At 34.0% G+C, this 22,447-nt stretch overlaps 1 protein-coding gene across 1 annotated transcript; it reads right to left on the bottom strand.

Moving 5' to 3' along the window:
- Nucleotides 1–3,147: 3,147 nt before the first annotated feature.
- LOC132725129 (protocadherin Fat 3-like) lies at nt 3,148–19,770 on the bottom strand (the record flags this gene model as incomplete). Its single annotated transcript, XM_060710208.1, has 11 exons — nt 3,148–3,947; nt 4,484–4,593; nt 4,928–5,009; nt 6,336–6,494; nt 7,926–8,045; nt 8,241–8,351; nt 8,697–8,780; nt 10,915–10,968; nt 11,509–11,687; nt 17,334–17,390; nt 19,686–19,770. Coding segments are annotated over 11 exons (1,122 nt in total), but the record flags the coding sequence as incomplete, so codon positions are not given.
- Between the last annotated feature and the right edge of the window lie 2,677 nt (nt 19,771–22,447).

Genomic DNA, 22,447 nt, shown 5'->3' with positions numbered 1-22,447 from the left:
ATTATGGAAGATACATAATTAAAAAGTATTTTATTTTCTATATTTTTGTTACAATAGTGACTTAAAGTGATACAGTAGTAACATTTGAAACGATTATTCTTCACCTGAATAGCTTGCTTTATAGATATTGTTATTTAAATTTCTTAATTATCTTTTTGGATTATTCGGATTTGATCAGGTATAACGGTTTTAACTTTTGAATCATTCCAAAATGATACCAGTTTTGTAATTTTTGGAACAGATACGGTGTTCCGATCTTAAATACACTAGGACATGTAAACAAATAGCAATTTTATTCTTGGAGTTGGTGACTATATTATTTCAATATGTCGAGTTAAGGCCTACCTAAATTATACAAATATTTCAAACTTTGAAACTTACCCTGTCATTGACTTATTTTCTCCTTCACATATCGAGTTAAAGCGCACTTCTGGATCAGCGGAAATTCACATGATATTATATTATTTACCGATGCTCAATTTTGAGATCCATATGGGGTTCCATCCCCGTGCTTCTGATATTTCGATGAATAATTGAAAATCAGTTTTCATTTCTAAAAATAAGTCCTATATTTGATGGTACGTTTTCAGTAAGTATTACGAATTATGCAAAATAACAGAAGTAGATAAAAAATATTAGATTACACATCTGTGTAAATAAATCATAAGATACACAACTGTATAATCTTCTTTTTGATTTGGTAATATTGCTTCAAGGTTTTGCCGGTTGATGTTTAAAAGACCATGTTTAACGAAAAGATGAGATAAGAGAAGCACAAAGCTACCTTTAAATTAAGGCAAATACAGGTTTTAAGTAATTCATAATGTGCATCAAATAACTGCGGTCAAAAAGATCAAATAAAGCTCGTGGCTTACTCACTAGTATTTCAAGTTCACGGTGCATATTCATATCGGTACCCTCCTTGCGAAATCTACTCAAATGTACCCTCTCTGCACATGCACAGGCTATGCTTTGCTAAAAACAAACCAGCGATGGATAACAATCAAGCTAATGTTCCTTCTAATGACACAAAGAGGTTTGTCATGTGGAAAATATGTATACCACGGAACACTAGAATGTTTTATCTTCGAGTGTTTATTGTCGTGTGTCCATTTTCAATTATTGCAACCCCACAATAAGCTACATAAAATGGACATGTCTTGTCTCGCCCATCACCTCGACATTATTTTCGGGCTGAAATGAACCAGTGGCTTGATTATATATGCATCATACATACTACATATGTTCATTTATACATAATCTTCGAGAAAATAGCAGTTATTAGTAAAAAATAAATGTAAAATTAATAAAAACACCCTACTTTCGGTTTTGCAGCGAAACGGGCCACCTCTTTGCTATTGATTTTTTATATCACAGGTACCCTCTTATTCAATGTTTTTGATACACGGGTACCCGTCCTAGCACAGTACGTAAAGAAGCAAGAAACGCGAAAGATGGAATAAGACTTTATAATACAGGTAGTCGGAATTCGACCGCAATTATTCGTCAATGAATAAATAAATAAATGAATAAATAAAAATAAATATAAACAAATGAATAAATAAACAAGTGCAAATACATTATATAAAATCTATCATGAGCGGAAGTATAAATTGATGAAACTTACAAAGCAGCAAAGTACGAATCTTATTTATTTTTTCTAATGTCCGAGCGGAGGGAAAGTAATGCTAAATGTGAAGTTATTTGTCATAATAGCAGAAACATTTAACAATGTAATGTTTTTACTTCCATACAAAATACTAAATTACTATAACTGTACTGATTGACAACAGACTGAAGCAAAATCTTGATTAGGTAATAGGCCAGTGAGTAACCTTTTTGAACCTACATGTAAAACAGGACACCACAATCACCGTTCTATAACTTATACATCACACTTCACATATATCAGAAAAGTATAAACGGTGCTTCATGTGGGTCATCGTGGTATTGTGCTGCCTTGTTAACATTAGTATTACAATGCCATAACCGGGGAAAACGCTTGCATAATTTGACAACGAGTTCGATTCCATGATACGATAGCAGCAATACATGTCGTGTAATATCGTTACTAGTGCTATATATTTATATTGCTGCAATTTGATTGTTAGAAGCTCACATTGGTTCGAATCCTGAGTGGATCGAATTCTCTTATGTTAGTAAGCTACACAGCAAGCTGGCAATTGTCTGTTGATTTTCCTGAAATACTGAAAGAGGGGCATATTAGATTTTCTTCCACGCACCCAAAAGCTGCAAGACTAGTCTCTTTTGTATTTTGTGCCATTATACATGAACACGAACCAGTTAGTTAAATGTTATAAAATATGGTACAAAATTGGCGTTCTCAGCTGCATATTTTGTAAATTAATGATATTTCAGTTTAATCTGATTTGTTTACCTTGACCTTTACATACAGTATAATTCCATGAATGCTTTAATGGGCAGTTCTTATTTAAAACAGGCGATTCCTGCCACTGACCAGTTCTAAGATTAAGCAACATAAATTTACAAATGTGTTCTATTTTATTTAATCACATTTGTGAATAACAGAACTATATAAGCAGAATATAAATGAAGATATGAAATATGTAAGATGCATATCTAATCAAGCCACATATTCATTTCAGCCCGAAAAATATGTCGAGGTAATGTCGATTTTTTATAGCTTATTGCGAAGTTGCAGAACTTGAAAAACGGGCACATGACAAATCTGCACATAAATAAAACATTCTAGTGTTCCGTGGTATTGTTTTAAGCAGATAATGTCCTGTGCACGTGCAAAGAGGGTACCGTTATAGCAGATTTTGCAAAAAGGGTACCGATATGAATATGCACGCAGCACCGTGAAGTTTTAGTGGTTATGGTGAAATCAAAGTGGAAAAATGTCAGTCTTAATAAAAACAAAGACATTTTATGATTTATTGAAAACGGTCAATTCTACTGTTTGAATAAATGGGGCGTTTTCATCCTCATTATCATTGCCCATTAGGATATATGTCAAATAGAATTACATAAAGGGCAAGCAAAAACGGGGTCATTGAGTTAACAGGTATGTACACAGGGTCTGGTTGTGAAATAACATAAAACTTTACACCATCATAATAATACACAACATGAACAAAAGAAAATAAAAACAACAACACAAAGTTGAACACGTGACAAGAGGATAGGGGTCAGATATCTTGAAACTTTATTAACTCTTTATTCATCATGCAAGAAGTTCAAAAAAGTACAGTTATTAGGTTAACCAACTATTTACATATTTGTTTATACATGTATTATATTCAGAATATGGCGAAAAACAAAACGAGTAGATAATTGAACTATCTCAGACTATTTTTGCTATATTTCATGCTGTAAATGAACAAAACGAAAAATAGTACAGATTCCTTGTTATATATTAATTGCTTACTACCGGTCTTAACTGTTACAAACCAGTTTTATTTTATCAAAGTGAAATGCAGAGAAATAAAACATATCACATAGCAAAAATACAAACACATAATAAATTGTCCTTGTCACCCAGTATGTGTGAAACGACAAAAACAAAACATATCCATAGCTCGCAACAAGTACTAAAACTTGCTTTCCTCTTTCATGGTACCGTTATATTGGAATTTCCACATCAATATTCATACAAATAAGGCAGATATTAAATTCATTTAATAAAATTGAAACATTTATAAGATCATAATAGATGCATCGGGCACATATGTGAGCACGCACATACGCACGTACATGTCAACTGCTATATGAAGATGCTGCGATTTCCTGAAAGAATGCCGAGGGCAATGAGAAACAATGTCAGGTTAAACCCTTTATCTTCTGAGGCGTTTTCAGCCGGCGGTATAATACATCCATCTGTATCAGATATCCATCCGTTCATATACTTTGACTGTCAATATGGCAATCGAAGAAAGATCTTTGCTCGGTATGTCTTTCTTAACCTAAAGAATAAACCTGCTCGTGTATTATCTAGAATGATTTTTTTTGCAAAAAGAAACTGTAAAAAAAATAATTTTGGGGGTGTGATTTTGATAAAAAGAAATCAGTGTTCTAAATTCCAAATTGTACCATTTCGTGTTTAAATGTTGAATTCTGCTTAAGACAGTGCTAGGGGGCGTGGACGGTAGTTTGCACTTTACAGTTATGTCCATGAACAGGCTCAATCAAACCGAGCCTGCAACATTTTCAATTATGTTGTGTTGGACTTTCTTTAGGGATTCTTATTTTCTCTATTTTGACGTATCATCAAAATTTTAATCATTACATCTATATGTACATTAATATTTAAATATGCTCTGCCTTTGGGAAAAAAAACATTGTGCAATAGTTTCTTCCATTGACTGAAATCAGCAAATCAAAATTTGTAAACAGGTGAAAAAAATATCTGCTAATATGTTGTACATTTTATTGTAACAATCAACATAAATCAACAGTTATGTAAATTGATATAAAATGAGGTCCTTTTAGTGTTTATTACCTCAATGATGAGTCTAAACTCCTTGTCAGGTAGGCCTGCATCATTTACTGATCTGATTTGATTCACAGCGCCGGTCGCAGGGTTAATGTTAAATAAATTATGCCTGTTTCCTGAAATATTGAATAAGACAAGTTGTAAACTAAATGTATGTACATGTCAGTTTGCATCAGTTTCGTCGTTGAAAATACACTATGATTCTATGAGAGAAAAAATTCACCAAACATATTTGTTAGCAAAAGAGCACATGTCAATGTTTGTATTTAAATCTATTGTTATTCAAATAAAAGGCCAGAGTAGGGATCTATCGATTGGTTCAAATTGATTACCTTTGTGAAATATGTTATAGTTACATGTGATATCGAATATCTATAGTTTCGAAATTGTTTTTGCTTTAGTGTGAATATAGACATACAATTTTATATGACAGTGTTACTGCTTACTTACCAGCTCTAATTGAATACACTAGAGGAGTTTCAAGAGTGTCGGACATTTTCCCTTTTAAGTCTGGTGTCACTGACAGAGGGCCCTACATAATAATGAAAAATAGCTATTATAACAAGAGTACTTCCTTCGTTATCAGACGCCCCGCGTGTGAAAATGAGGATATCTATAAGTCTCAACATTTGAGTGAAGGGCTACGATGCGTCATTGAAAGTGTTTGCAATGGTATCAGATAAAATACCAGCAAGTGAACCATGACTGTCTTTCTCGGCTGGACAGCTGGACGCTAACTCATCGTTCGAGAAATACGATTCGCCTAATACTGACGGAAAGGCCGGAAAGTTGCGATTGTACATTTATTTAGTTCACAAATTGATGGTAAGTCACGAATCTATTAGAATAAGGCGTTTTGTTATCGTGCATAAGCAGTCTGTACAAAGGTTACTTGATTCAAGCAAGAAAAATTGGTGTACAAAATTGCTACCGAGTAATGAATATTTACAACACTCTAACGTATTATTTTTTAATATGACCATTCGTTAAGGCAATGTTTCTAAACCATTCGAATTAAGGTTTCAGCTTTCTAGCTTCTGATTTGACGAAGCTACTAGTATTGGAAATACAAACTGGTCAAGTACATATTTTGCGATTTGACAGGTGGAAATTATGATCGGATTTCTTCTATTTTATTCGTATCTTTTTTAAGTTTTTAAGTTCACCAAACAAGGCAAATGTGTTTCTGACAATGTTTTGTAAATGTTTTAATTTGCATATGATATTCCAGATAACAAGTTAATACATAAAAATATTTCGTTCAAGCGCAATTTAGATGCAAACATTTTATCATTTCTAGTTCCAATTTTATTCTTATTATATTTTAGTCAAATACAAAACTGCAAAACAATTAATTCAATGAAGATCATATAAATGAGCAATAAATATTTTCTTGACAATTTTAAACAATTGTGCTTTTTCACTCGCTTTAAAAAATTGTTTTTTATGCCTTTGACATTTTTACGGTTGTCTTTATTTAGTTGTCAATTGTTATATATGGTACAACCACTCCATGTTCCCTTTCATGCTTTTTGTTTGGTGTCATACTGACTGCCTTTGCTGCAGTCCAGTGTGACTGGATTCTATCGGGACTGCATTCTTTGAATGTTGATTTGCATTGTCTATCTGTCATTGTCGTTCCTCGGTTCATTAATGATGTTACCGCGTTATGAGTTACAAGAGCTTCTGCCTACTCGGCGAAACCAGTAAAATGTATCAAAATTTGGACGAGGGTGATCCATTTGAAGCAGTAATAACAACAAAATAACATGAAAATTGATTGTGTATGTACAAAAGAGATAACCTTTGACATGTGCTTGCACGGCCCTCGATTTAATTTTATTATAGATATACATACTTTGTGTGCCAGGCGTATTATAGAAACATATGGTGGCGCTGGACAAGGCGGGGGACAATCAGGGTAGTCAAAGTATGGAGGCTGATCATCGACATCTGCTACGTGTATTTCCAAAGTGGTATAAGTTGTCTTGGCTGTAGGACTCGATGGAGGCTCATCCTGTTGAAATATATAATCTCATATAAGCTATGAGGTATTATTTCTAATTATTGTTGATTTCTTGGCATGATATATCTATTGTACGTTTTGATACAATGTGCGAAGAGGCCGAAATTTGGGTCTTAATCCTAATGTTTTGGGGGTTTTTTTTAAGCTTCAATCCAATAAGTGGGAAACTGCGTTTATTTCGTTTACGCACGCATGTACGTATATCAGGTGTATGATTTACGAAACCTTTATTGTGGTTTACTAGGCAATGCTAATGCCAATTATATAAGCTATGGGTATTTTAGTATCCACAAAGAGATAATAATTGGTATACATAAAGCAAGTGCCCCAAAGGCAAGGCCAATTTGTCCACAGTCTCAATATTAGCGTTGTTTGTGTAAGAGGCTATATCTTCATATCTAAGGTAAGTGCTTTTAAGTTTAAGAATCGATTTTTTTTAGATATCTTATGTTTAATATATATCTTATATTTCATGTAAAGAAAATTCCATGAAATAAATAGGAAAATACATTTTGTATCACTTATAATTTCACTTAATTTGGATATAGAAAACTACATAAAGTTATATCATATGTGTAGGGTTCCACTGAGCAATGCTACATGCCAAATATCTAAGCTCATCTGGACCTTGTAGTTTTCACAAATTAAGACTTAAATAAGTTTTCCTAAAATCAAGCGATCCCTGGGTTTGTGCCAGTCTTTGCCCAAGAGGGATGATTGAATCAGTTTTGTAGAGTTCTACAAGGAAAATGACAAATGCCAAACATCTAAGCTCTGGGCATTGTTGTTTCACACAGTAAAATAAGCAGAAATAAAATCGCTAAAATGCAAGCTATTGTCCACGCACTGTAGCACCGGCTTCAGCAGTATTCAACACTTAAACATGTAATGGTAAACTTTTTAATTTAGAAGCAATTGCCGATGTTTCCATATGGCGATGGTTATTGAACCTTTAATATGACACATTAAAAGCGGTTTATGTTCCTCAAGTAAAGTGGATGGATGGATGGATGATGGATGGATGAATGGATGGATAAAAAATTAAACCTTGATGTATTAAAGATGTTAATGACATGCTTTTGACAAGTTTTCTAAAATATGAAAACTTTGTTTCATTTTGATACATGTGACAGGGAGAAATTAAAGTTTGCCTTTGCAACAAATGCAATTAAAGTACACATGCATATTTTATCAACTAAATCTTCTGAATACAGGTAGGTCAATGTCTTATAAAAGTAAGATTTATTGTAAATAGTTTACATGGCTAACAATTCGCATGCATACAGGTAGAAACGTTTGTTATCTGTCTTCCATAAAAACTACCACAAGACGTAAAACACAAAGCCTATTTATAAAATGTTATACCCACAGACGTGGAAAAAATATGGTTACATTTTCGAGATGTATAAATATGCAACTTACAGATACACTCAAATTGAGAAAAAGTTCGCTCTTTTCCATGGTATCAAAATCAAGCATCTTGGACAGAGTTATGTCCCCTGTCATTGGTGATGGGATATTGAAATAGGCTGCACCGTCAAACTGTAAGAAAAGTTTATTAACGTCTTTATTCGAATGTATGTTTTAACCTGAATTCAATCTATTACACATTCATGCATATTTTATAATACAAAGCTTATTACCTAAACCGTGAATTGTGGAAATATAGAAAATATGGCAATTCTGTAACGTTTTCCACGTCTAAGAAATTATTACATAAAAATTCAGGTTACTTACGTCAATAAACTCATACTTCTGAATGGCAAAAATGTAGTTTTTAGCACCAACGACGTCAGCATCAGTAACCTTTGACCTCAGGGAAAAAACTAATGAACCCACAGCCAGAGACTAAACATGAAAATAATAATATTGTTAAATAGAAAAATTTATCTCATAAGAAAATATAGATAAACAATGAGTATCAATGATATTGTAATTAAAGACCAGTGAAATGAATTGTATAACTTGGACAACACGATTTGGTAAAATTAAGATACGAAAGAATTATCAAGGAAATTTATCCACTCATCTAAAACTGTCATACGTATTTTAAGGTCCAACATTTGAATTCTAAAGGCACTGGGTAAAGTTGCTCTCATCAATGGAAAAGAGTTTTCCAATATATCATAAAGTAAGTAATATAATGTTTCAAAAAAAGGTAATAAAACGCTCGACAGATAATTAACTTCTTACCTCATTCAGTGTCACGTTGTATTGGGCGTTATTAAAAACTGGAGGAAATTCATTCACTGCGGCAACGTTTACAAACACTTCAATCTGAAGCAAAAATTAAATTTTCATTTTCTTATAAAAAAAGTATTTCGTCACTGATTGCCTTTAAAGTATCACTCTTTGTAGTCATAACTATGTTTAATATTTATTTTAAAAAAGCAATAAGAAGTAATAAATACTATTTAGACAGGTATTATTGTACACATTAATTTTTGTCTTCATGCAAGAATGGTTTATACGAGTACATCGACAAGAAGTATTTCAGATTCGCTACAAGTAGGCTAGAAGTAGATGTTTTACAACATTGACCCAAAACTGGTTTAAAACACTTCATATTGCGAATAGTCAGTGGACAGTACAGCGGGTATGACTTCATAAAGTTGCAGGTTAAAACGATAGTTGTAGAGCTTACTCTTCTATATATCGATCAAGCATAAAAAATTTAATCGGAGTGGTTGGAACGAGGAGCTGTTCACTTAATATTTATTTTTATTTTGAACAACAAATATAAAAGTGTACTGATTCTTGCACAACAGTTTTATTTCCCTAAAACATCGAAAGTATTCTACCGTTATGTCAATTGAACTGTTCAATGTGAATCTGTTATGTCATAAGTATATACCAGTGTCAATATTAAAAAAACACAATGATTAGTGTCCTAGTCAGAGTCTGACAAAACAAGATTCAACTTCGAAGCTGGAACCTTTCATTGTTTAGAGGTCATAAAAACTATTCCAGAAACTGTGGTGTCCCGTTAGGGCCATTACGACACTCACTTCACTCGAAACAACGGAAACACGAAAATATGATGATTAAAAGTTGAAATAACAGAACTACGGTGGTAAAAAATAAAATAAAAGCCAAAGTACGATAGTGAAAAGTCGAAAAAACGAAACCACGATGGTGACAACTCGATATCGTTTCGTCTTTTTGTCATCGTGGCTTGGACTTTACACCATTGCCTATTCATCATCATGGTCTTAACTTGACATCATCGTACTTGCGACTTTTAATCATCGTGCTTTCAACTATTCATTATATTACTGTCTAGTTTTCACCATAGTATTTTCGCCTTTCTGTTAATAATACGCCCTGCATGTCACTTTATATAAAGATGTCATCGGTAGTCCGAAACAGTTTACGTACAAAAAAAGCAAAACGCACAATATTTACCTCATTCTAACACCATGATCCAAAACCATTAACATTAGTTTTTGTTTGTAATTTTATCTATGGTAAAAGCATTTTCTTAAGTTATGATCACTGTGCGCGTGCCAGACAGGAAGGAGATACTCCGATAGTAGAAAGTTCAAAATACGAAGCTGAAAAGTCGAAATAACGAGACCACGATGGTGAAAATTCGGAAATACAATAGTGAAAAGTCAAAATTACGAACTACAGTATAGTAAAGTCGACAAAACTATAATGAAAGGTTAAAAATACGGTGGTAAAGGTCGAAATAACGAATCCGTGATGGTGAAAGGTGGAAAGTACAATTGCACAATCGTACTTTCGACCTTTCATCGTCTAGGTTTCGTTATTACAACTTTTCACCATCGTACCGTCGACTTTTCACCACTATTGTTGTTTTGTTATTTCAACTTTTCACAATCTTATTTCCGAGTTTTCGTCGTTTCGATTTATGTTTGTGCCGCGTTGGACCTAACGGGACACCATAAGAAAACAACGTTACAAATTATATGACACTGAATAGTTTAATCGCTTATATTCTACCCGTAACAATATTATCGTATGTTCAAGATTATAATAAGGCAAGGTTTCAGACAAGAAACCTTTGGACAAAAATTGACAAACCATTTTGTACTTTATAAGTGAGTTCAGCGAAACATGCGAACAACTTTTTTGTAGTTTTTAAATCTTAAAATCTCATTTAGTTACGTATATGATAAGTTAGGAGTAAATCAAACCAATGATTTTAAAAAGCATCATTAAACTATACTTAAAGTATGAAACTGTAAACCTTTAGAAATAAGTGAACTAATGAAAACATTACGAAACACTTTTAAGACCTTGCACTTGCCAACCGGATCTCCATCACCTTATAATTATCATTCTCAAATTAAATGATACTCCCCATAAAAAGAACAATTTAAGACTCATGCTTTGAATTACTTATGAATTTGATCTAGGAGGGTAGTGATATTAAAACAATACTTACAGTACTACCTCCACATGTGACCATAAACTCTATAGCTCTTATATCCGCTCCATACTAAAATATAAAGCCACAGTGTCTTAGCAATGAACTACATAAAATTATATACGTCATTTGCATATCACCTCTTCTAAAATAAACTTTAAATATACTGCTGTGATATTTTTAACTCGATTTACTTTAAAAGTTCTTTACTAAAAGTGTGCACTTAAAAAAGTAAACAGGAAGAAAGAAAAGCAGTCTCTTTAAAATTCCAATACTACAAATAATTCCTAATAGAATTGTCGAATATATCAGTCATAAAGGTCTATTATCGTTAAAATCGAAGTAATGTTTTTCTAAGTATGAAGGAAACAATTATTTCCCATCAGATGCATCGAACAGTGGAATATTTTAGACGAAAACATTGTTCTCAGTAAAATCATATTGGTACTTAAAACTCTACTCGACCGGAGCTGGCAAAGTAAAAGATTTAATACAAGTGACATTTATTGAAGTTTTCTTTGACAATACAGTACAGGAGGAGCCCACAAGCCATCTTGGCTTAAATACTCAGAAGAAGATGGTCAAGTAAAGGTAAAGTATGAAATATCTTACCGCGAGAATGAACTGTTCCAGATCTAGGACTTTCGTATTTATCAGTTGAAAGGTTGTGTTACCATTAATTAACAAAAGTCTGTCCCTCAATGCGGCGCCGGCACCTCCTTGTGTTGGACTTTTAATGGTAAACGACACAGGTGTTCCCGGAGGTTTGGTGGTGTTGAAAATAACAGTGCCTATGAATTTAATGATTTAGTTATTGTGAAATCGTGTTTTACACATACTAAATTAAAAATCTTACCTAATACTTAAGTAATATCATCTATCATACAACTACTTATATTTTTATTTTATTTAATTTTACTGGATTTGTTGGGTCATTTGTGCTTCTTGACAGATTATCATTACTAATCTGCCCATCTTTGATCTGATCAAAGTTGATATATGACCATGTAAAATACTTTACTGTGCTAGGTTTTAAAATTAATGTAAGAAATGTGGAGATTATTTTAATGTAGTAATGGTTGATAAGTCCTAATGGTGGATATTAATTGATAACAACTATGTTTCTGGTTTAATCGTGTTTACTAAGGTTCCATGTTTTTCCGGAAGTCCCGGTATCATATTACATTCAACATACATATATACTATGGTGGTCTCAAATACATTATAACATTAGTTTATAGGACATCACATCCCTCCTCAAGTTAGATATAAAACATCAGTTTTAAATTGAACAATCAAAATGCTTAAATCATTACGATATGAATTATGAAAATATTATATTATAGTTATGTAAACTGATATTACTAAACATGATAAACTATTCTCACAATTATTTGATTACGATGGAATACATATAATGAATCTAACTGTAAAATTCATCCTAACTTTTTTTCTCTAGAAATGTTCACTCATGGCTGTTGACCACATTCCAATCGTTTGTAGGTCAGTTCTATGTCAGTTTTACTATAGTCTGCAGTATCTAAATATATCCACTACATGAGCAATATCGAACATTTACACTATACAAACATGAATATTTATTTTGTTCTAAATCTGATAATTTGTTTATTTTTCTCTTAAATATTTGTTGTTAAATGCATTGTTAATGTCCACACTATATTTGAACTTCAATGTACTTTAAAAATTGTCATTTAAATCACGTTGCCGTATATAAGGTGTCATGTTACTATTGCGCTATTACGTATTAATTTTTCTATTGAGAATCTAATTACATAAAATATATCCATGATGTATACACTTATTAAACTCGCATGGCAGATCGCGTGACCTGCTGGGTTTATTATGCCCATTTTCACTGTGGAACTAATAATCTAACTTACAAAATCTTTTAAATATGCGGGCGGACGACTATCTCGTGCTGGCCTTGCCGCATAACTCGTGTTTTGTATTTCAGCGAGTTCCTCCCCCTGAAAGTCCCCGTGCTGTTTAGGCGTATTCCCCATTAAGTCTGGATCTACTGTTTTCATAACAGATGAGTTCCTGGTGACACAATGTCCTTCATCATTTCGAACACTTATCATTGGTCCCTTTTTGTTTATAACTTTATATGGGACTGGATTATACATTGTACTTGACTTTCTTGGTGTTTCGTTTCTAAGTAAAACTCTGTCTCCGACGTTAATGTTTCGTTCTCGTGCGTTGCATTCGCTGGTCCTCGTATTGTTTTGATTTTGCTTTTGATAACATCATCATTTCTTCGTGCTATTTCGTCTGCACGCGTGTCCTCATTTTGGTGTTGATTAATGTCTGGCATACGCGTTACCGGTTCCTTCCGAACATTAGCCGAAATGGCGTAAATCCAGTTGACACGTGCGGTGTAGCTCTGTACTGGCGGAGAAAATCTGAACAGTTCTTGTTTGTAATTCCTTCCCTCCATGAATGCCGATTTAACACTCTTCATAAAACGGTTTGTTGAATGCTTCTGCCTGAGCATTAGCCCTTGGCCACCTAGGCGTGATTTTTCTGTGTATATAAACCGTAAAATTTTGCAAAGTCCGCAAAATGCCGTACTATTAAATGGCGATCCATTATCTGTTTTAATCACTTTGGGACACCAAACATTGAAAATTATTTTGTCCATAACCGGTATGACCATATTTGCTGAAACACTCTTTACTATTTCCACTATTGGATATCGCGAGTACTCATCTACTGCAACCAATAGGTAATCACCGTTTTCTAGAGGTCCACAAAAATCTGCACTTATATTTTCCAAGGTCCAGATGGCAAATCTGACATTTTCAGTGGTTCTCGCGGTCTTGGTTCCCTTGAGTTTGGCTTGACAGGCTAGACATTTTTTGTATTGCTGTTTCAATTTCTGCATTCATGTTCGGAAACCATACCTTTGATCGTATATAGCTTTTTAGTTTTAACAATTCCCTGGTGCCCTTCATGTCCCAGTTTTATCGCACGATTTCGGAGTGTTTTCGGTATCACTAATTTGTCATTTCTTAATAAGACCGTGTCATTGTGAACCGTCAATTCATCTTTTACGCTTCTGAGTACCACCAGCTCTTCCATGTCGATTTTAAAATCTGTCACTGTTTTCATTTCATGCCATTTTCCATTCTTTGCGTATTCAATCGCTTTCTGTAGTTTTATCTTTGACTGATTCTAATTTTACTTCATCTAGTGTCATTGCATTTGGCACTGCCTGTGCGGAAAACGAATGCTACATAATTCCTCGCTATATTTCTCTGCTCGTCACATTTCAACGGATGACGAGACATGTAATCAGACGGGTTATCCTTTACCAGGCCTGTATTCAATTTTTACATTAAATGGTTGTAGACGTAAATCCCCATCGTTCAATTCGTAGTGGTGGCTGTTTCTTCTGCCATATTTTCGTCAGTGGCATGTGATCTGTGAAGCACGTGAAAGTTGGAGCACCTCTTAAGTACATCGAATAGTGCTCACACGACCATACTACTGCCAGAGCCTCTCTTTCTGTTTGTGAGTAACGTGATTCTGTCTGTGTCAGTGCACGAGACGCGTACGCGATAATTTTTCCTTCCTGTGTGAGTATCCCAGATATACCGACTGGTGAAGCATCTACTATTAGCTCAATTTCTTTTAATGGACTAAAGTATGTGATAACCGTATACTACTTAATTCTCTTTTCAGTTTCTCGACTTGCTGATCATTTTCCCATGACCAGGTGTGTGTCCTTTTTTGTTAAACGCCTCAATGGTTCCGTTATTGTCGCATAATCCTTTATAAATCTCGAGCAATACGATGTCATTCCGAGAAAACTCCTCAATTCAGATACGTTTGTGGGCTGTTGCATGTCTCTCACTGCTCGAACTTCACTGGATCTGGTGAAATGCCGTCTCCTCTGAATACAACTCCAAAGAATGTGATTTCAAGCTTGTTAAATTCACATTTTTCTCTATTTAATGTCAGCCCGTTACGATGCAATGCATGAAAACTTGATCAAGTGCCTTGTCGTGATCTTTTTTACTGTTTCCATACACTATTATATCATCGAAATATTCTTGGGCACCAGCTATGTCTTGAATGATAGAACTGATTGTTTTCTGAAAAACACTTCACTTGCAGAGTTAGTACCGAAACTTCAAACGTTTATATCTGTATAAGCCCATGTGTGTAGAGAATGTAGTGATTGATCTCGATTCTTCATCTAATTCCAGCTGATTATATCCAGCTTTTAAATCTAGTTTGCTGAAAACTTTTGCCCCGTTCATGTCGTGTATAAGTTCATCTATTGTTGGCATTGGATGCCGTTCTCTTTCAATAGCTTTGTTTGCCTCTCTCATGTCTATGCATAATCTTACATCTCCATTTTTCTTCGGTGGGGTGACAATCGGTGACACCCCATGGTGTTGATTCATTTTAACTTCTTCTATGATGTCATTTTCAAGTAGCTTTTCAATTTCCTTTTGAACTTTCTTTCTTAAATGAAATGGCGTACGTCGATTTCTCTGCGCTACAGGTTTTACATCACGGTTTATGTGTAATTTGACTTTTTGTCCTTTTAATTTCCCAATACCGTCATAAATTCCTTGATATTTATCTTCCATATTGGCCGTTATCCCTTGGTTTATTTTTTATTATTTCTAATTCACATGATGTTTCACACCCTAATAGAGCTTCATGGTTTCCTTTCACAATATAAAATGGTGTTACTGTGTATTTTCTGTTCTTTTCAGAACCGTTAAATTCACACAGCCCTTTACGTTTAATGCACTTCCCCCTCCGTATGGAAGTAAATTTGGCAGCCCTTTTGTTTTTTATTTTAGGTTTTCCTAAGTAATCATACGTGGTTTCATCTAGTATATTCACACTTGATCCTGTGTCTATTGTAGCCGTAATTGTTTTTTCGTTGACTTTCATCTGTGGTTTGGGCGTTTTTGATCCTTTATGTTTACCGACATTTTTCACTGTGATATCATAGAGGTACTCCTCTTCCGAATCGAAATGTAGCGAAATGCTGGTGTTATCACTGACCTCTTTGACATGCTGATATTTCGGCGTTTAGCACGTGAAATGATTAGGTTTCTTCCATACATTGCAGGTTTTACCTGTGGTTGGGCACGGCTTATCTCTGTGCGGGAACTCATAACCACATTTTCTGCATGTGTTGGCTGACGCACCATCACGTGGTCTACTTCGTTGATTCGATTGGTTCTTCGGACCATATTTCCCACGACCTCCAAAATTTGCATACGACCCTCTACTGTTCCCACGGCCATGAGGCATCGGCGCTCGTCCTCGTGTTCTACTATTGAACTTTGAAACCTTGTGTACAGATCTAGAATTTTCTGAATTTTCCATTGCGGATGCTTGCATATCTGATTGTTCAAACATACGTCCCATTGTAATAATGTCATCGAGTTTTTTATCTGGTTCACGTAACGCTTTTCTTCTGAGTTGATTTGAGCGGCCATGTTGTATCACTTGTTGTAAAATTTCATTGTCAATGTCCTTGCGAATGCACAGTTCTTTGCCAAATTCTTTAACTCAGTCACATATTCATCAATCGTTTGTGCTTCTAATTGCTTGTATGATCTAAAGTTGTAAATTTCAATTTGAACGTTCTTTCTGGGAGCAAAATAGTCGCTAAGTACCTTTTTAGTTGCGTCGTAAGTCGCTGCCACTGTCCTTTTTTCTCTACGTCATAGATGTCGTACACTTTTTCTCTTAAACGGCGTAATGTAGTAATAATGCTCTTCTCTGGTCAGCGTTTGATATTTTCATCCCCCACAAATAAATTTTCGAGGCGCCCAATCCATTTCTCCCAAACGCGTGCCTGCATTGGATTTATCCGTTTCAAGATCAAAACTTGGAAATTGCTGGTAAATTGTTCATGGTTAACGTCTTAATCCATCAATTAACACATGAAAAATATATCCAAATATTATATAAGTAATTCCGTTTTGTTTGTTTTTATCCTCGTCGCCAGATGATAAGTCCTAATGGTGGATATTAATTGATAACAACTATGTTTCTGGTTTAATCGTGTTTACTAAGGTTCCATGTTTTTCCGGAAGTCCCGGTATCATATTACATACAACATACATATATACTATGGTGGTCGCACATACATTATAACATTAGTTTATAGGACATCACAATGGTCAACTGACATTTTAAATGTGGATTGTATATTATAATACTTAATTGTAATAACATACAAAAAGTATCCTGTTATTCATTATAAGAGATACCGTTTACATGTATTTTAAGTTTTATTGAATGTACATTTTGCATTGTATGTTCATGTAATGGATGAGACTTAAATAAACTAATAAACTTTATTTTATGTACATGTCATGGATAAGACTTATTTTAGACCATACAAATGTATAAGAGAACTAAAATTTCATATAGTCTACCATTTGGTGCTGTTTCCGAGATAGTAAATGGCGAGTGTAAGTCACATACGGCATACGCTGTAAAAATATAATTTTAAAATTATTATCAATGGCATTCTACATGCAATACTGGAAAAATGATGTAAAATATGATCTAAAATTATTGTCATGAAATACTGGAATTGTACGTAGTAAAATATGATAAATATCACTTCATGTATATCACTCCTCATGAAAACTAATTTACTATTTTGATTTAATTGTAAGCAGTCATATGGACATGTTTCTTACTTATGTATCTATGGTTCTCTTAATGTGATCATTTGATAATTCACTTTGTGGAACACGCTCATTGTTTAATTAAGAAATAATATATCCCAAACAGTGATTTCATCGCTCAATAAAATCAGTTTGGAGTTTGGATGCGAGGAATGATATCACGAGGGCGTAGCCCGAGTGATATAATAATGCGCAACCGAACGACAGTGATTTTATCACGCAATAAAATCACCGATTTGGATATATTATTTCGATTCTAACACATCAACAAATAAATGCTGCCGTACCTGATATTAAGCTTAATTGCTCCTGATTTGTTTCCGTACTTATTTTCAGCGCGTCAATAATTTTAGTGGTTACGTCACGTATATAATGATTACCTTACATGCCTAAATATAGAACGTCAAACTGTGATTTTATTGCATATTTTAACACGACACGCAATTTCCCCTATTGAACATAGAAGAACCGAAAGTGTGTATAATTATGCAACAAAGTCACTGTTGACGTCCTATATTTAGACTTATGACGTAATCATTATATACATGTGACGTAACCAATAAAAATGCGACGCGCTGAAAATAAGTACGGAAACAAATCAGGTGCAACTTATAGAGAATAACATGCTACTGTCTTTTGATATCAATTTTATCAGGCAAGGCTGATATGGGCTAGAAAGGGCGAGGCTTGCCGAGCCCTTTCTGCCCATATCAGCCGAGCCTGATAAAATTGATATCAAAAGACAGTAGCATGTTTTTCTATTTATCATGTAACACATAAAAACTGTCAAAATAACAAAATAATCTACTTTAAAATAGCGAATTTCGTAAAACAAGGGGATTATTTTCAAAGAAATAATTCTTGAAAACAAATTCCTCCGCCCCTGAAACTTAGAATTTGTAAATGGCGGCCATTTTTTCTTTCGACTCGGATAAAAGATACAAAGAGAATGTAGGCCTAACACGATAAAAATTCTTACCTTTAATCTAAACTTCGATCCAAAAATTCCCTTAGAATCACATTTATAAACTTTACTGCACTTTTTGTCTTGAATTGACACATTCAAAAGTTCACAATAATTTCAATCAAACAAAAGTCAAATCGCAATCAAACACACGCTACACAAACATGCGTTTTTATTTTTTAAAACGAAACAATTTGTTCACGTATTAAATAATCCGGCGAAATAGGTAAACATTCACAAGTTCTCAAATAAAATCATCTAGCCTGTTTGTTATGATTACATGTACAATATAGTATGACGTGAACATTGATGATGTCATTTGCAATATAAATTATGACGTCACTTCATGTAGTTGGTGCTAAAACTATTCGCTATCTATTTTATTCGTAATTGAAATCGAAATCGAAATGATAAATAAATAAATATCGCATCTTGATTGAAGACTTGTAAGGGTATGAGATTACATTGAAGAATTCACATACTGATAAAAATGAGAATATAAGCAATTGAAAAAAGTCCGTTAAAATGGGCGTGGCTTATTTTTGATATCAGGTTACTGACCTGATATCAAAAATAATTATCAGGCAAGTGTTATCGGGCAGTTACCATGGCAGTTGCATGATAAAGCTTATTATCAGGTACGGCAACATTTATTTTTTATGTCGTGTTAGAATCCAAATCAGTGATTTTATCGTTTGATAACATCACTGTTTGTCGTTCGGATGCGCATCATTATATCACTCGAGCTGCGCCCTCGTGATATATACTTCCTCGCATCCGAACTCCAAACAGTGATGTTATTGAGCGATAAAGTCACTGTTTGTGATATATTATTTCTTAAATAACACACACTTTCGGTTCTCCTTTGTTCAATAGAGAAAAATGCGGGTCGTGTTAGAATATATAATTCTACTCTCAAATTAGATTGATAACGTCTCTAAACACATGATTTTCGCCCCATCCCATATGACATAGATAAGCCAGACAACAAATCAATTAGAGAATATTGCTAATAAGACCCTTGATAACAATTTAACTCGCTTTTACATGTTTCAAAATTCGTGAGTTCAAATATGGCCTTCGTACATGAAAACAAGCTCCGGGTCATGTTTTCATTAGTCAAAACATACCTTGATGTGTCATCATGCAAAGGAAAATGTATATTGATAATTTCTTTTGTTCCATTCTGATAAAGCATAATGTCATCTTACTCCCCTGAAACAGAAATGAAACATTTAATGTTCATTACCCGCCATCCTTATCAAACTGTATCACTTGTTATATTTTGTAATCCTTTTAAAGCAATAATCAGTATATTATCTGTGGTCGTGCATCTATTAATAAGTACGAAAGATGCTATAAGATGCACGCGATCGCAATGCTAGTAATTGTTCTGCAGAGTGTTCTCCTCTTTATTTTTTACGGAGTATTTTCATTGGTCTAAGGTTTTCACACGACCAATGAAAATATTCCATACGAATGCATCTGTTTATACTATTAGGAATTATTTATATTTAGTTCATATTAAGATGAGTGCTGAAAAAATGAGCGGCGAGTTGCATATCTTTACTAAATGAATATCTAACATTTTTTATATACTTTGTGGGAAATGAAGGAAAGTGAATTAACAGTATATACCAAATATTAAAATATGTTTAAAATGAAAAATTCTTCAGTTTACATGGTTTTAAGAAGTAGGAGAGCTGTAGGAGGTTGTGGCCAATCAACGCGCCGAACACCTATGGGCCAAAAGAGTGAATTCAATCGAAAACAAGTGATTGCCCATACGGATAATTTTAAAAGGGTACTCATAAGGTCTTAACATCATTTTCGAGATCTGTTGTATCTTTAAAATATTTAAACTTTTGACCTTTATTATATATTTCAAGAGTATGAAATCAAACTGATCTGAATCAGATTATGTATAATATTAGAACCCTGAATATTTATCTGTAAGAATTTTCTGTATTATCTGTCAATGACTGCGTATCTATGTACTCGGATTGGTAGGCACTTGATCAAGATAAAATCTCATACTAGAGTGTAACACGAACGAGCAGGAGGTTACATGTAATTACCTGAAGTTTCATGTAAAATATGTCAAACCAACGTTCACTTGTTTATTCGAATGCTTTTATAAGTTTCTTTTTCAGATCCCAATATCGAAAACATAGCTTTTGTCGTATTAATAGAATTTAAAAGAAGACACAGGCAAAATTTTCATACCATCGATTTGAATTTTCCATCCAATATTTTATAAATGCCGTAGAAAGAAATACACTCGGCAAACATTTTTTTTCTCCATATGAAGAGAAAATTGTTGGTTTTCTAACCTGACCCACATGGGTCAGTCAGGTTAGAGCATTTAGATTTCACGTGAACTATTGAAACGTAAAAAAAACTGTCAAATGAACGACTTAGTTTTGTTTCTGTCTAACCATATCAATATTATCTGGTTTTCTTTCTAATTTTAAAGGTTTTTTTTTATTGTCGAATGACTTGTTTTAAAACTATACGTTGATTTTGTCTGCGTCTTAATTTCGTTCAACATATGTAGATTTATTTACATTTCAAACGTACATTTTATAGTATTTACACATAAAAAACATGATAGGAATTTTAATAACTTCATTTGATCGTGATTTGAGTAATATGATTTATTTGATAGTTTTCTATTATGGTGGCATATTTCTGCCACCAGAAAACCTGATACCTAACTAGTTAATTAAGAGGTTAACTAGTTACGTAACTAGTTAACCTGATACCTAACTAGTTAATTAAGAGGTTAACTAGTTACGTAACTAGTTAACCTGATACCTAACTAGTTAATTAAGAGGTTAACTAGTTACTTAACTAGTTAACCTCTTAATTAACTAGTTAGTTATATAGTTATCTGGTGACAGAAATATGCCACCATATTCTATTCATTTGCCTGAGTATCCCTTTAACAGGTATATGATCAATACAAAACCGCCATAAATATACACAATTTTGAATATATCTACAACTATGCAGTTTACGATGTTCGTGAAGTTGGCAGCCTAGCAGCCTAGCAGCCTAGCAGCCTGAAGTTGGCAGCCTAGCAGCCTGGCAGCCTGAAGTTGGCAGCCTAGCAGCCTAGCAGCCTGGCAGCCTAGCAGCCTAACAGCCTAGCAGCCTAAAGAAAACTAAGAATAGTACATACATGAAAACCGTCTGAAATACATTAGTAGCACTTCTTTAGAACATTCCACGCCTTTTTCAATATCGTGATCTTTATTTTTTAAGATGTTGAACTTTATCGTAACATATTTTTTTCATTCTGACGCTTCGAAATTTGAAGTTAGCAGCCTAGCAGCCTAGCAGCCTAGCAGCCTGGCAGCCAAGCAGCCTGGCAGCCTAACAGCCTAAAGAAAACTACGGATAATACAAACATGAAAACCGACGGAAATGAGTCGGTAGCACATACTTAGACTATTCCACGTCTTTTTTCAGTATCGCGAACTTTATTTTTTTAAATATTGAACTTTGCTTTTTTTTTAATTTCCTCTTCGAAATTTGAGCAGCCTAGCAGCCTAGGCTGCCTGGCAGCCTAAATAAAACTGAGAATAGTACAAACATGAAAACCGTCGGAAATACATAAGCAGCACTTCTTTAGATCATTCCACGCCTTTTTCAATATCGTGATCTTTATTTTTTAAGATGTTGAACTTTATCGTAACATATTTTTTTCATTCCGACGCTTCGAAATTTGAAGTTATCAGCCTAACAGCCTGGCAGCCTAGCAGCCTAGCAGCCTAGCAGCCTGGCAGCCTAACAGCCTAAAGAAAAGTACGGATAATTCAAACATGAAAACCGACGGAAATGAGTCGGTAGCACATACTTAGACTATTCCACGTCTTTTTTCAGTATC

This window comes from Ruditapes philippinarum, unplaced genomic scaffold (genome assembly GCF_026571515.1).
Source record: "Ruditapes philippinarum isolate M1 unplaced genomic scaffold, ASM2657151v2 ctg5695_1_1_1_1, whole genome shotgun sequence".
Classification (NCBI taxonomy): domain Eukaryota; kingdom Metazoa; phylum Mollusca; class Bivalvia; order Venerida; family Veneridae; genus Ruditapes; species Ruditapes philippinarum.
Note: the sequence above shows the minus strand (reverse complement) of the source record. Positions and strands in the feature narration are given on the sequence as shown.